The sequence below is a fragment of the Sylvia atricapilla genome, chromosome 14, assembly GCF_009819655.1.
Source record: "Sylvia atricapilla isolate bSylAtr1 chromosome 14, bSylAtr1.pri, whole genome shotgun sequence".
In the NCBI taxonomy this organism is placed as follows: Eukaryota; Metazoa; Chordata; class Aves; order Passeriformes; family Sylviidae; genus Sylvia; species Sylvia atricapilla.
In genome coordinates this window covers 8,330,279-8,346,822 of record NC_089153.1, presented here as the reverse complement: position 1 = coordinate 8,346,822, position 16,544 = coordinate 8,330,279, and the positions used below count along the sequence as shown (strand labels likewise).

At 44.5% G+C, this 16,544-nt stretch overlaps 1 protein-coding gene across 5 annotated transcripts in view; it reads right to left on the bottom strand.

The window, feature by feature from the left end:
* Positions 1–3,492: 3,492 nt before the first annotated feature.
* RAPGEF6 (Rap guanine nucleotide exchange factor 6) overlaps positions 3,493–16,544 on the bottom strand; it is a 118,378-nt gene continuing 105,326 nt past the window's right edge. For 4 of the 5 annotated variants that reach the window (XM_066329009.1, XM_066329006.1, XM_066329007.1 and 1 more), the window contains 4 exons: positions 15,282–15,504; positions 12,995–13,506; positions 9,854–10,165; positions 3,493–8,134 (listed from right to left, as the gene is read on the bottom strand). In XM_066329009.1, coding sequence (XP_066185106.1) covers positions 8,109–8,134; positions 9,854–10,165; positions 12,995–13,506; positions 15,282–15,504 — 1,073 coding nt within the window. In that variant the 3' untranslated portion in view covers positions 3,493–8,108. The remainder of the gene's footprint in view (positions 8,135–9,853; positions 10,166–12,994; positions 13,507–15,281; positions 15,505–16,544) is intronic. The other variant, XM_066329010.1, reaches the window with a different exon arrangement.

The following is a 16,544-nucleotide window of genomic DNA, read 5'->3' as shown; positions in this document are numbered from 1 at the left end:
ACTTCACTTATTACCATATTTCTCCCTCTCTCCTGAACCAAGACTGACTTGCAGCACTGTGACACTAGTAATAATTCTCCTCCTCTGACAAATTCAGGGGAATGAACAGAAATCTTGGTGGAGCCCATTTAACATTTATCTTGTACAAACAACTTGGTTCTTCCTTCATTTCCGGGAGTGTTGGCTCTCCCAGACAAGTAAAAGTCTTCAGGGCGGTACCTTGGGGAGAGACATTGTGCTTTTCTGTTGATGTGCTGTGGGAATTCAGCATCAGGAGCCAGCAGCTCAGCGCTGACAAGAGCCAGGGGCAGGTTAAATCAATATGGGTGTTCATTTCCTTCACTTTTTTTTTTTTTTTTTTTTTTTAAGAATTCTTTTTATAGTTTGTGTTTTCAAGGTTCTCGTAGCAACAAGAACTGCTTTACATACCCTCCCCTCCACCAAAATGTCATCAGTTCATGTCATCACGTGCCTCCAGGACCTGGATCTTCAGGAAAGCTAAAAATACTGCAAATTCTGGGTCACATCACAAGATCTGATGCCACAGCCTGAAAGCACATAGCACAAACACCACAAACCTGAAGTGCTGAATTAAGGTTGGAGGAGGAGAAATGCATTTACTCCATCCTCAAAAGTGCAGCAATTCAACCCAGAGGGAAGAATGGTGCAGGGACAGGTTTTATTCCTCCTGGTGCTCAGACATGGTGTCTCCAGCACATTTCACCCTCTTAATAATTGATGAGTGGCCGAAAGCACTGCCTGACCCTGCCTGCAGAGCCCTCCTGGCAAGTCCCCACTGGGGGGACACCTCAGGCTGTGACCCTGCTGCTGCCAGTGCAGTTCTTGTCTTCTTCCTTATGGAAAAAGAAAGCATGTTTCCCTCAGGGAGCATCTCCTGGGCCAGCAATCTTCTGTGGAGGGAGAGAGAATTCATCTCTCTTTTCATATTTACTTTGGAAGGACGATTGGCAGCTTCTCCATGAGCAAATAACACACGACACTACTGCAGCCCAACAAGCAATTGTTAACTCTTCCCAATAAAATCAGATTGAAACTGACACCAGAAGAAAAGCAGAAAAAGCCTTGGCTGAGTGCCCCCGGGTAATACACTCAAGTTTAGGTCAGCATTTGATGCACCGAGTGCAGCTTCAGAAGCCTTTGAGCACAGGGAATGTGAAGCTCTGTCAAAGGAAGAAGCTGCCACCACTCCAACTGTGGCAGGTCTAACCTGAATGTTTGGACAGGGAATGTGAGGAGGGGAAATGATGCTGCACATCTTGTCTGGATTTCCACCACCCAGAAGGAGAAGGTGAAAGAGAAGCCCAAAATCCAAGTAACTCTTTAAGTGGATTACTCACTAATGACAGTTTCTCCTCCATTCGGTTTCACACAAGGAATTGCTGGCTGCAGTCAGCCCATCCTGCCTCTACAGCTCCAACACAATCCGAGAGCTACTTGCTGCCTTCCCACACGGTCTGAACAGCTGCTGATGCTTCTGCCATGGGAAGAAAAACTTCACAGCCTCCGTCCAGCCCAGTGGATGGAGAGCAGTGGAGAACAGGACACGGCTTCCCCCAGCCAGGATAACTGTTGTGGAAGAAAAGGATCATCCAGGCACATGAAGGAGAAATCGGGACCAGCCAGCCTTGGAAAGTCCTAAATGCAAAGTAACCTGCTAAGACCCACATCCTCCTGCACCACACGGCTCCACATTGTCCCTGCAGACACTGCCAAGGGGCCCAGGGCTGGAGAGCATCAGGTGAGCCCAGAATGTCCCCAGTGCCACCCGCCAGGACGCCGGGCACAGGCTGAGCATCAGCCACAGCGAGCACAGCCCCGGAAAACCTGCACAGCGCTCACAAAAGTCACAAAAGAGGCGATGCTGGCCTCTTGTGGCCGCTCTGGTCCCTTGCCTTCTTTAAAAAAAAGGAAAGGGAAAGGGAAAAGGGAAAAGGGAAAGGGGAAAGGGAAAGGGGAAAGGGGAAAGGGGAAAGGGAAAGGGGAAAGGGGAAAGGGGAAAGGGAAAGGGGAAAGGGAAAGGGGAAAGGGGAAAGGGGAAAGGGAAAAGGAAACCAACAACAACAACAACAAAAAACACCAACCACCAACCACCTTACCACGTCCCAGAAACTGCTGGAATTCAAAGATTCCCGGGAACAAACCCAGGCTAGTCTTGAACAAGGTTCTGCGACAAGGTGGGGCTGGACAGGGCTTTGATGGACCCGGCTGGTGGAAGGCATCCTTGCCCACGGCAGAGACTCGGGACTGGGCGAGGGGTCAGGTCCCTTCCCACCCAAACGACTCTGTGATTCTAAAACTGACAAGTCCCACTGGGGCGATAAGATGGACTCTCAGCAGAGGTGCAGCCACATCCCCATGTGCCGCACAGGGCAAGGGGCTGCACAGGGTGGAAGGACAAAAATGCCATTTGCACTGGGGGAGCAAAGGACAATGAGCTGCAGACTCTGCTTACCAGGGAAGAACCCATTACACAAGTGTCCTGTCCCTGAAAAAAAGTCCTTTCCTATGAAATTCCCACGAAATTCCCACATAGCTTAGCTTTTTTTATGATCAGTACACAAATGGAGGAGAAATGCAGACGCCAGAAGTGGCCATGCCAGCTAGGACAGGGGGGACCCAGCACAGCTCCTGCTCCCCTTCCCATCCCACCTTCAGCACCACACTGGGGTGGCCAGGAGCCACGTGCCCTCTGCAAAAATAAGTGGGGGGAAAAGAAGGCTTTTCAGCTCTGTGTGGCACCCTCAGTGCCAGCACCTCCATCTGTGTGTCCTGCACAGGGCTGTGGGTCTGGAGGCACCACACGCTGCCCAAAGGGCCTCAGGCTGCCCCTCATCTCCCTGAGCTGATGTTGGGGCAGCAGCCACAGGACCAGGGCAAAGAGGAGAGATCACAGCATTACAGATTAGTTTGGGTGGTAAGGGACCTTTCAAGGTCATCGAGTCCAAGTTCCCACTCCTGCCATGGGCAGGGGCACCTTCCACCCTCCCGGACTGCTCCAGGCCCTGTCCTATCCAGCCTTGGACAGTTCCATGGATGGAGCAGCCACAGCTGCTCTGGGCAACCTCAGCCAGGGCCTCACCACCCTCACAGGCAAGAATTTCTTCAGAAAATCGAAACAAATCCTGCCCTCCTTCAGATTAAAGCCATTCCCCCTTGTCCAGAGTCCCTCTCCAGCTTTCTTGGAGCCCTTTAATACACTGAAAAGAGGCTTTAAGGTCTCCACAGATCCTTTTCTTCAGTCTGAATAACTCCACTGTCTGAGGCTGTTTTCACAGAAAACGTGCTCCAGCCCTCTGAACATCACTGTCTGTATTGTCCTGTCTTCATTGTGAAGACACAATGAAATCCCTCAGTGGTGGCTCCTCTTTGATCCCAGGATGAGCATCACTCCCACCAGACTCTCCCCAGCTCTGTACCACCTGAGCTCCAGCCTCTACTGGCTGCCAGAAAACAGCTGCTGAAAACAATGAATACATGTTGATTGTTTATTGATTCCAACATATTAATAGATTGGATAATAAACAGTACTTTTAAACATTCTCTTAACCAAAAATATAACAAATATTTACAATCACTCAGTAAAAATACAAAAAGCATACAGAGGCACTGTCTTTCTAAAAGACATAAGTGTAAGAGGTATCAAAAAATAGAAGACAAACATTGCTTGTTACAGAATACTTTACAATCACTGACTTGTGCAGTACAATTGCTATTGGAATATCATTACATCTGTGCAGTTTTGCCAATATGCTCACATATTTAGAATTTAATTAATACCAAGCTAAACTGCATTCCAGGTATATCAGAAATAAAGATAAAACAATAAAAAGCACAACAGAAGCAAAAGCTGGGTTGGGAATTCAAGATAGATTACCCTCTATACAAGCATTCTAAAATATAATGTGTAAAGCTTTTCTAAAGAGAGAGTATCCCTTTTTTCTTTTCTTTTTTCAAAGGCAGTGGTAAGTTTATCCTTCAAAAATTCTAATGTTTTATAAAAACTTCAAGGATGGCGTTGTATTTCCACTGTTGCCTGCAGTAAAATAACTTGGGATGCAATGGAAGAGGTTTTGGAACATCCCCGACGCCGCAGAGGCCCCTGTGCCAGTGCATCACTGGTGTGCTCAGCCCTTGGGGACACCCTCTGCCTCCGGCAGGTGCAGGCAGCCCCCAGTGCACCCCATCCCCAGCAACGGGCTCTGCCCCCCTCCAGTGAAGTGTCACTCACCTGGCAGCACACACCCTGCTGAGCCAGAAGGGGCCCATCAGCATCATCGAGTCCAGCTCCTGGCCCTGCACAAAACCATCCCACTCTGTGCCTGAGAGCCTTGTCCACACGCTTCCTGGGCTCTGTCAGGCTTGGTGCTGTGACCACTGCCCTGGGGAGCTCTTCCAGTGCCCAGCCACCCTCTGGGTGAAGAACCTTTTCCTGGTGCTCAACCTAAACCTGCCCTGACAGAGCTTCAGGCCATTCCCTCGTGACCTGTCACTGGTCATGGGAGTGAAGAGATCAATGCTGCCCCTCAGGAAGATGCAAATTGCAATGAAGTCTCTCTCCCCTTGATCTTTTCTCCAGGCTGAACAGACCAAGTGCCCTCAGCCACTCCTCACAAGGCTCCCCCCTCCCGACCCTTCCCCATCCTCGTGCCTCCTTTGGATGCTCTCTAAAAGCATAGTATTTATTTCATATCATGGTGCCCAAATATCACATACAGGACTCAAGGTGAGGCCACACCTACAAACCTATGTGAGTAGAGGCGAAAGGAAGGAGCCAGGAAAGCCCCACACTGCCCACTGCTGGCAAACACTCAAAATTTGCCCACATTGCAAAAACATGAACTGCAAACACCCACAGCTGTTGTCTTTCCATTCTTTTGTGGACTTTTGGAGATGATGCTCAGAGGCACAGCGATCTCATTTTCCCCTTCCTGCAACTGGAGAGGCCAATTCAATTTTACCAAACTACACTGCTTTCTCAGGAATTATTTGGAAGTTTAAGACTTATAACAAAACACTGTGTGCTTAAATCATAGAAATCTGAAATGCATCTTCCACCACCAAGTCAGCAGCAAACAATGAGCAGGAAGTGAGCAATCCCAGGTATGGCAGTGGAAGAACATGACAGGAGGCACCTTAACTGATTATCAGTATCAGAGCCCGAGTCTGAAGAATCTAGCAGAGGTACAGAGTCAGGGAACTGTGGTCCAGAAGACATCACTTCAACAAAGCAGTGTACAACAGCTACTAACCACCATATTGCTTCTGTCTGATTACCAAAAAAAGGGATAATGTCTCTTCAAACCCACACCAGACACTCTACATTTGGCTATTGGCCCCAATCAATGTGATCGGTTGAGTAAAAACAAACAAACAAAAACCCCAGCAAGGAGCAGCAGAGAAGCCACACTGTGCGAGGCAGGAGTAGCAGGAGTAGCTCATCTGTCATCGTTTATGCATGATTTATGTACACCAGCTGTGATGGCTATAAGAAAATATGATTAGTGAGGCTTTTGCTCATTCCAGAACTTCTCAGTGTCTGTCAAGCCCTGTGGAACAGACGGGTGCTGTGGATGTGCAAACCCCATCAAACACCATGTTTGGATGGGTAATTTATTCATCTGCTCTTGCTGACTGTCAGGAGACCCCAACCCTGCTCCCCATAGGGGTTTCCCTGCATCCTCAAAGGCAGCACTACTGGGTTTTGGGGTAAAAGAGAGCCACTTTAGTAACCCTCATCCCCTATACTTTTGTTCAACAGGCCAGAATAAGCTGCAGCTTCCCCCCCAAGGCCTAGGAACTATACGGTTTCAATTCACCTGGCACAATGCAGATGATTTCTGATGGAACACAAAGCCTGTTGTTTCCATGTAGAAGTTAACAAGCACCTACAACTGACAGTGGGATAGCAGGACCTGGATTTACATCCCACAGGAATATCATTTCAAGAGTTCTATTATCAACATTGCATGTGCTGAAAACACTCATTCCACCCTGCATAACTTTGACACATTAATCTTTAGTCATTAAGGCCCTTGCAGGTTCATTATAAGCATTAAGGCCTTGAGAAAGCAAAATGCATTTATTATGCCATACTTCAAGTGGATTTTAATATATTTTTTCAACCACTTGCTTCTCTGATAACTTGTGCCAAAAAATCGTACAGCCAACCAGTGAGTTATAAATTAGGCATCCTCTTCCTCAGCATCACTGTTCATTTACAATTCCCAGTTGCAATCATGAGAGGTACATTCCAGGTAATGTTGAACCTGGAACTGCTCTGAGGGCAGACACAGTCTGGGTCATTCACATTCACCTGGCTGCATCAGCCCCTAGCTACTATGGAGAAAGCACATCAAAGGCTTTGGGTTGTTTTTGGTACTTGTGGCATTTTCCAAAAATGTTCCATTCCCCTTGCACCCCTGCACACATATAGGTAAAAAAAAAAAAAATCCTTAAAGCTCTTCACAACTATGGATATAGAAATCAGTTTTGAGGCACTGTAAAAATGACAAACATCATCTTTCTAGCTTAGGCTGTAAACATCACAACAAAGATTTACAATTGAATGTTTAAATACATATTCACACATTCATGTCTGATTTTAACACTAGAATGGGGTGTCATGTACGGAAGGAAGGAAGGAAAGGAATGAAAGGAAAGAAAAGAAGGAGAAAGAAAAGAACCTGCCGGCCATTTCCAGTTCTATCCCTCTGCACTCTGGCTGGCTAAAAGTAAAATCAAAAAAGCAATTCCTTTGACCATAGTGAAACTAGAGGATCATGGGTTAATACTGGCTGGCTGTAAGTCAGAACTCTCATTGACATCAACACCACCAGGATTTTTAACTAGGATTTTAAAAAAATGGTTTGAGATCATCTGTATTTTCCAGATAAACGCCAGAGGGGTTTTTAACCCATCATAAAATGCATTATGCTCTTCTATAAGCACTGTGTCATTTATTATTCAGTTCCACAAATTTTATGTGAAATATAGGTGATCCATAATTCTTTTATTACTTTATTTCAAAGATAACCTTTGCACCTAAACCCTGTGCAACTCTGGGAAAAGGCCAGAACATGTGGGATGATCTTAAAAACCACAACACACAGCTGAGTTTAGAGTTTTAGAACATGCTTTGCATGTTGAATTCCGCAGGGCAAAACTTGTTAAAATTCTTTTGGGAAAGCTCCAGATCTCCCCAAATGCTCCCCCATAAGCTACAGCTTCTACATTTCCAACATTCCTTAGTAGGGGAGGAGAGCACCAACCGTTGCCTTAGTTGGCTGGCAGCTAAAAAATTTCTAAAAATCCTTAGACAGGAGGTTTCTGCTGTGTCCATGTGGGAGGGGAGCAGCAGGAGTGCTGCCTTGACAGACACTGCTCTGCAGGGCATTGGGCTCTATTCATATTAAATCTAAACCCCCTCTAAAATCTATAAATTTCTGCACCCGTTTCTACTTTTCTGCGTTTATTTTGAGAGCACAACAGTTGATGTGTAGCTGATTTGCTGTCACATTGACTAAACATTTGTATTAGCCAACCAGAGCACTCCCAACGCACATAAAGGAAACTCCCATTTAAAAATATTAAATTAATAAATTATTTTCAGATACTTCAGCAACATCCTTCGCTTTTGCTGACACTTTGATATAATTTTTTTTTTTTTGAAGTTCATAAAATAACACTCTCAGACTTTAACGGTCATGTAGAAAATAACAACAATGGAAACTACCAAAGGATTACATGGTATCATACAGAAAAATGCTCCCAAGTTTCAAGTGGTGGTGACAACTGGTCCTCCCCAATGCATGAAGCTCTGTCCATCTCTGGGTACCCACGCTGGTATCCAGGCAGTCAGCACATTCCTTGAACAGGATTTTCTACTTCATAGGCAGAAATAGCTTCTTAGGTGGTGGTGGCAGAGTGAAGGAAGGTGTGAAGAGGTGATCCAACCCGTTCCATCTCATCTGTGACAGAGGCAAGGTCTGAGGTCAGTAGCAGCAAGTTGTCAGCAGTCGCTAACAGAACCATGAGACCTTCTCCCACGTCCCTTGTGTTGTGAGTGGTTTATATAAATAGCCCAAGGGTTAAACTGCTGATACTTGTTCATCTTCTGCAAAACAAGAAAAAGAAATAGGTTATTCCATCAGTCCCCACCTCGGGCACATAGGGCACAGACCAGCACCCAGTGAGGTGATCACAGTGAGTCTATGACAACTTCACCCCTTCAGCAGCATGTTTTCACTGCCTTTATCATCACAGATCACTACACACTTCAAATCACCATTTATCAGATCCTCAGGCAATCACAGAACGGTTTGGGTTGGAAGGGATCTTATAAAGCATCTCATTCCAACTCTATGCCAGAGGCAGGGACACCATCCAGGCTGCTCCAAGCCCCATCCAGCCTGGACTTGTGCACTTCCAGGGATGGGGCATCCACAGCTTCTGCAGTCTGAGGTATAATGGTCATACGATAAAGACATTGCAAAACAGAAAATCCCAGATCCTCCAAAAATTATCAGCATGCAGCTCCCAGTATGCCAAAAGCTATGGATTTGGGAAAAAAGCCAGCAAACTTCCATGCAGTGAGCATTTTATACCAAATAAAATTAACCAAGCACTTCAAAAAGAATAAAATAGGTGCCTCCAAAAGTGTATAGTTAAATTTAGCTAAGAAAAAATTTGATTAAAAATGTTTGAAGCAATAACTTCCTTATTATTACATCAAAAGCACAACAGAATTAATGCCAGGCAATTTTATGTTTATGTTTGAACTGCACTACTAATATATATGTTAACTACTGCTTACACATTTTAAAGGGCCAAGATACAATCATTTTGCATCAGAAATTGTTTTAACCTAAATACAGGCTCATTTTAAATCAGACTGAAAGGGAAGGAAATAATCACAACATTCTAATAAAAAAACTAGTTCACCAGCAAAAGGTACAGAAGATCACATCAGTGCACAGAAATTAAAAGCAAATCAGCAGATAAACAATTAAGCAGAAATTCCCCTGACCCGAAGTTAGCTTTGACACAATATAAGAGCAGTCTTTATCAGAAAATCCTCTCACATTCTGGTCACCCCACAAATGCCATGCTTGGCAGCACTGGATGTTGCTTCAAACAAGATTATGAAAAATTAACTGGAAGAGACACTGTAAGGCCAAGTTAGGCAGAGAACACAGGTTTCATCAAATATACTCTCCAGAAGTTCACTATAATTTCGTTCAATACTTTGAAACTCTATCTCCAAAATTATCTGCTGAGGCATAAGGCAGCTCAATGCCAGCACACCTCAATACAAATGAAGTAATTTCACCAAATCCAAATCACTCATTTTAGACCATCATCTTGATGTCAGCCAAACCACTGGGACACCAGTTAATCAACCCAGGGAGGCCAGAGTTTTCTCACATGTAGCCTGTCAGTGTCCCATCATTATTTAAGAGGGGACAGATTTTAAAGAAAATAAAAAAACCCCACAAATATCTACATGCTCTTAAGTGTCTCAGCTGTACTTTAGGAGACCTTATACGTATCTTTTTGTGTATTTATTTATTTACATACACTTTGAGTTTGTTTGGTGCCAACATGCTTTTTCTAAGGGGAAGGCATTCTTCTTTGCTTTGAAGGTGTATGTACATGCACACAGCTATGCATGACACACACTGCCACGCATGTGCACACAGCCACACAAACACAACTGTGTGCTTCAGAGATTAACCCGCCTTTAATCTCCGAGAACGACCCAAGAGAAAGACCAGAACATCGCTGTGAAGTGCACCCTGCACAGCCCCAACTCCCCAGCCAGGTGTTCACCTACCATCCTCTTCACTATCTGCGTCAGGCAAGTCTGCTACCCTGGGGCTGGACGGCTGCCGGCCGTGCCACTGAGGCATCCTCGAGGAGACACAGGCCACCGGGTCGCTACCGAGAGCAGCTGGTGGAAGTCTAGAGAGGTCACTGTGCAGCATCTTTGACCTCTGCACTGCCACACTATAGTCTGGAGGTTTGAGGTGTGGGTGGTGGGGCGATCCTTCTTTTATGTCCGCTAAAGAAATCCCCATATATCCCGGAGGGGTGGGCGGTGGCTCCCTATACCTATCGTCCTTCTTAGGTGAGGTGACACAGTACACTGGGCACAAGAAATAAGCAATGGAAATGTTAAAGAAGAAAAAGAAAGGAAACAAAACGTTAAAAAATCATGAAATGTTACAATGGCAAAACAGAAACTGATAACAAAACGCAAATGCAGAAACACTGGTTATAATGACAGCAGCAGGTATTTACGCCTTCATTTCTGCTTTCTATTTATTTTAAGAAGTCAGAGTAGCAAAAGAATCCATGAACTCCTTAGGTGAGATGTCAATTGAGTGGAAAGAGGACTCTAAGCTTGTCTGCATTCAGACTACAATTAACACCCTTTATTACAGTCCCTGCTCCTGTGGCCCTGCTGCACCAGGGGATGTTCTGGAGCTCTCTGGCAGGATGGAGAACCAGCACAGCCAAGTCTGATGCCACTGTTACAGGCTGGGAGACTGAAACAGAAGGAATTTAGGCAACCAGCCCAGAGTTACTCTGCACAGCATGCTGGTGTTTGACTGCAAGAACTGCTGGTTGACTTCTAACATCCATTTCATTGCCCAGAAGAGGTCAGTTGCTTAACATAAATTCATTAAAATTAATTATCACCACCAACTGATGTGTATAAAGACATGAAACCATCTGGCTATGCCATAAGAACAAAAAATAGCATCACTTAAAACTGATCCTATGAGGCAGACTGTGTATTGAGCCTGCATTAATTATTTTACATCTTCACAGAGTGAATAATGGCTTATCACACCCATACTTTTGGTTTCTTACTTTTTTCCCTTGGTTTTTGTTTTGTTTTCTTTTATACCCTTATCTTACTATGTTCTCTGTTTACAAGTGAGAAAAAAATGGGAACAGGTATAGGAGCAGCCTTTGGAAGGGCTGCATTACACCTTGTACAGTCATGAAAAGGCTACAATCATTATTATTTATTTGCAGTGTCCATGCCTCATAATTCATCTTCTCCTTTCCTGCCCTGTTCAACAGTAGTTCAAGTCACAGAGGCTCTCAACCCAAAAATTAACTCTTCTTAGGTTGCCTCCCCTCCCTCCCACCTCAGGTCTGGAGCTTATGTGCATGTTAAATTGGGCTTTTTTCCATGGACATGTTGTAACAGTAGAGTTTCAAAGCCAGGGTAATTTTTTTTAATTTCTTGGTTAGGTGAATTTGCATTCTTCCTGTGGATCCATTTTAAACAGTGCATGTTCATTAGCTTCATGTATTTCAGCAAATGTAATAGTTTCTTATCTTAGCAGAATGTGAAGGGATCAAAAATAAAGGAGTATTTCTTATTGTGTTGTAGATTTGTGAGATTCTAGGTTTTGTTCATATTGATGGCCTCATACTTGGGCTGACAGTAAAACAAACCAAATTCAGTCAGTCTGGGGTTTAGCAGATACACGTGGGTATCACACAGGCAGAGATTTATACTATTGAATTACAGGATTTCTTTTCATTTAACTAGCACTGAATGAGGTCTCTGTGAAAAAGCAGGGGAAGTGGAGACGATCTGCCCTTCCCTGGAGGGATGGGGAGGGGCTGGGTCCTCACCTCACCCTCAGCCTTGGTTGGATTTGCAGGAGGAATCACAAGGGTGGGTAGTTCTCCTTCAAAGGAGAAAGCTTCAGGCTCCCTGGAGCTAACCTTTGGTCTACTGCAGCAATGCAGGGATAATGCGTCCCTTTGTCAAGTTCCAATGCATAGTATTTTACAAACAGTGAAATAAAGTGAAAATATCTTTGGCATACTGCGTGATGGTGAACAGCTAATGGATTTGCATTTGCAAACCTGTAATTATATCCACCCATATCAGACCTTTCCTTGAGCAGCTCCAGCATTCTGTGAATGCTCCTCACAGCTACAAAATGGAAAAAGAATTAAAAGGAAGGGAAAGTGCTGTCAGCAAAGACAGCATGTACTGAACAGTGAACCTGCCATCTCCTAATACAGCTCAGATGCTCATGAACAGCTCTGAAAGGCTGCAAGGGCAGAGCACAGGCACATCAGGCAAATTTTCTACAAGGCTCCACCACAATTTCTTTTCCAAAGTCAAGGAGGAACACAGTCCAAGACCTCTGCCCTATGTGCAATGTTTATTCAGGCCTTTGATAACAAAGCCCTCCAGCAATCCACTCAGTAATTAAATTGCATTTCAGCTGCACCCTTGCCTCACAGTCTTAGAAAGCTTTGCATTCCATGTTTTATCTTGTACTAACGCAGTTGCTTTAATTTTGGCTACTGAACTCACTAGGATGGGGGAAGAACATGTTGTTTGATAGAACTATGCATATTTCAAAGAACATTTTTACTTTTTTCTCCTTTCATAAGTAGCCAAACTGCAGCTGTATAATCAGATAAATGGCATCTTAAAATAGCAAAGACAGGAGAGGAATCTGTTTGCCCTTGAGCTTTCAAAGCCCTGTGGATGAAAGGTGCCCCAGCTCCAGAGAGGCAGGTGAGCTCCACACCACCCTGCAGTCATCCACTTCCCTCTGGGGAGTCTGCATTACAACGAGTTTGGGATTACTGACCCTTGTCAGAAGAACATCTACAGTGATGGGTGCACCTCCAAAATCATTCAAAAAAGCAAAATAGGATACCTCAGAAAAGAACTGTCTGACATTTTCCTGAACAGAGTTCTCCAGACCATTGAAGTGATGGGGAACTGCACTTCTTTACTATCTAGATATTCCTAATGCAAAAGAAGGTGGCTTGAAAACACACTGTGTAGTGCTATGATTACAACCATGTGTGAAGCTGAATTCAACATGCCAGGCAGCCCCAGACCTGTCGATGTCATTTCTCAACAACTTAATATCAAAATGAAAAACAGATGTAGCAGCTTCCATGAGCTGTTGGCTTGGCTTACCTATCAGGCCTTTTTCTGTACTCGAAGTAACAGTTTTGTAAGTTGTATCAGCTCCTGGTTTAGAGTCCAAAACCTCCGTCTGCTCCGCCGTGGAGTTCTCCAGCCCCCGCCGCTTAATTGTCCCATAGTTTGTCTCGTAAGTGTCTGACAGGGAGCTGGAGGATGCCCAGCTCTGCCGAGACTGATCGAGCTCCACGCTGGCTTTCGACTGCCTGTTGGCTTTGGAAAAGGCTTCGGAATACAAATAACCCTCCTCAGAGTAACAGTTTGTGGGATCCACTTCAGCTATAGGTCCGTCCAGCTGGGTGTGACGGTAAGAACTGAGGAGATCCCAGCTCTTCTGGTTTGGGATATTCTGGAAATTGTCATGAGAGCTACTTGAGCATGAAGTCCAGCTTCCCCGGCCGCTGTCTGCTGCCTCTACCATGATATGCTCATGGGAGATCTCCTCGCTGCTCATGGAAGATGTGAATGCCATTCCCCTGATCAGAGCAGGCCTGGTGATGGACCAGCTACATTGGAAAACAACAGGAATTGGGGAAAAAAACACTCGTCAGCTTTTACAGCAAGACAACATACTCAGAGCCAACTCTAGGTTTGTATCGGGTTAGCAGAAAGCTCAAGGCACAAGGGAGCACTGACAGGAGACACTCTCAAATCATTACTTCACCCAGCAGCAAGGAAGTTATTTGCAAAGGAATAACAAGTTTGCAACATGTACTTCCAGGCTGCACTCCAGATCCCTAAGTCTAGCCCACAGAAGCCCTTCTCTACTAATCATAGCAGCAGTGCCTAACAGAAAGCAGAGGAGTAAATTACCTCTTGTATTTGTCTGCTACCACCTTTTTCTTTAGATTCATAAACTAAAACAAAAATAAATATTTAGAATAAATCCCCTTCACTGGCAGCAACATCAAGTTGTCTAGACAGAGTGGAAGCAGCAGAATTTCAAGAACATTTGGAAATATTAGGCATAAGCAACATTTGTGGGAACAATATAGAGCAACACACTCTGAAAAGCAAAGTCCAACATTTCTTTTTTAAAGGAATGTCTGCTGAAAGCTCTAATCACTCTAAATGCATAATTAAGGGGGGAAAAATAAAGGCAGGTTTGTATGAATTTAGAATACACACAGACAGGATTGCTAGACATTATTCAAGTCTCCCAGCTATTTCTGGGTGTGTTAACAAATGCATGGGCAGCACAACATTGAAATTCAACACCCTCCCTCAGCAGTTTGCTGACACTTTGTGAAATCAAGGAACGTTTCTTAGGTAAGTGCAAGCAAGGGGTTTTCTTTCCTTCCTTTTCCATTTTGTAAATCCTAGGACAAAATCCACTTTCTTCCCTCGCAACCCATTGAAACTAAGGAATAAAGGAACAACCAAAAAACAAACTCAATGTGTATTATGCCTTCTAGAAAGGGAGTTATTTTCTTTAATGAAGCACATCTTTAAGTTCTCATTTTAATCCTACGAAATAAACTGAATTACTTATTTCTTTCCACACCTGGAAGTGTTCAAGGCCAGGCTGGATGGGGTTGGAAACACCCTGATCACTGAATGGGGGTTGGATCAAGATGATCTTTAAGATCCATTGCAACCCAAAGCATTCTATGATTCCATATGCTGGAAAAATCAGAAATGTAAGGAGCATCTCTCATTTAGCTGAATCCATGACAACTGAGGATAGACAATGCTATCCCAAGAATATACTAGGAGATACTACATCCTATTGATTCAGTATCCACGGTGCCACAGGTAGTAAGAAAGACAAAAACTTCCAGTTCAAAGCATCATTTCAGCACAAATTCTCACTGCACCAAAGTAACAAGACCTCTTGTGTGGAAACTGAAAAAGACAGTGGCAGAAAGCTGCCAGTCTGCCTAAGCAACAAATGATAATTAGAAAAATCCTTACAAATCACATTAGAGCATGTTAAGTGACTGGCACTGCTGACTCAGAGAGAATTGATCACATCCTGTTGTTCTTTTGCTGTCTCTCACCATGGCACTAATTTGCTAAGTGTCATCCTGGCTTTTAACAAGCTCTCAGTCTCCTGCAAGAAATATCCAGCTAAACCCCACCGATGGGAACAAGCTGTTGTCTCCCCAAGTAATACTGTAAGCTTCTTATGGAAACAGGCTCACACACAGCAGCCAGTGCTTCAGCTTCCAGCAAAAGCTTAATAACCACAGTGGAGTGCACAACTGTGTCCTGGCCAAAGCTTCCTTTACCCCTTCTGACACCAGCACACCAAGGCCCACCAGAAGCAGCTGCACCTTACCCCGGGCAGGGCTGGCTGTAATCCGTCAGTGCCTGAGGATGCTCCTTCCTCTCTGCCCCTCCTGAATCCACAATGAGGGACTGGGACAAACTCCTCTCGTCCTGCAGGGCTGCTGACATGGAGTCCACAGAGCAGTTGCTCACGATGCTGGACCGGGATGAAATCTCACTGTGACTGGAGTCCGAGAAGTTGTCGGATTTGGTGGAAGGTATGAGGGCATAGCCTAGGCACAGGAGAGGAGAGGAGAATGTCTTGATCAACACTGTCACACACATTACAGCAAGGATATTTAGAAGAACATCAACCATACCCTGTTTGCATACAATCAGTCCACTGAGGATTTTAGGGTACTAAAGCTTTCAGCATCTATCAGCACTGATTTAGTAATGCCAGTCCAGGGACACCAATAACCCACCTGCAACTCCACTACTGTCCAGAGCAGCAGCTTTAACCTACACAACCAGAATCAGCAGCCTACTGCACCAGTACTGGGTGGGCAGATCAGGTCTTTCCAATTCTGACTGACTCCTTCAGTATAAATACAAGTGCTGACTCCTTCAGTATAAATGCAGCACACTTCCCACCATCCCTCTGCCATACAAGACTCAGAAAAAGATTCTGGCGGTGGAGGAGGAGATGCTGACTAAGGTAATAGACAGCTATTAGCACTCAGGGATTAGCCATATGATCCATTTCAGTTTTAATATCTGCTCTAAAACTAACAGAGAAGGCAGCAAAGGCAGGAAGCACAACCTTGGCAGGAGCTGGACCAGACTCCAGTGCTGCTCCCACAGAAGGGGAACAACTGAAGACTCCATCAGATTCACAGCAAAATCTATAATGCCTTTTTTCTTCCTGCTTGGCTTACCCTCAAATAACTTCTTTCATACACAAATAAGGTATACATCCCTTATATAACTAACAGCTCAGCACCTCAGCCAGGCTTATTTTTTCCTAAATTTCTGCACATGTGCCTCTTAGCACATATTTACATTGATTAGGTGAAGAAATGAAATGAGAAGGCAGTGTAAAAGCCACACACAAAACCTAATACAGAGGACGGATGCCCTTAAGTGCATAAACAATACATAGAAGATACAGTATGACATGTGGAGACACTGGCATACAGCCACTGAGCATAAAGCTCACAATTTGAGATTTCACATCTTAACTTCGATTACTGCTGTAAGATTTTTAAGACCAAATATGAGCAGTAAATATCAATATTATAAAACTACAGAACTGAACCTTAAAATGTACTTA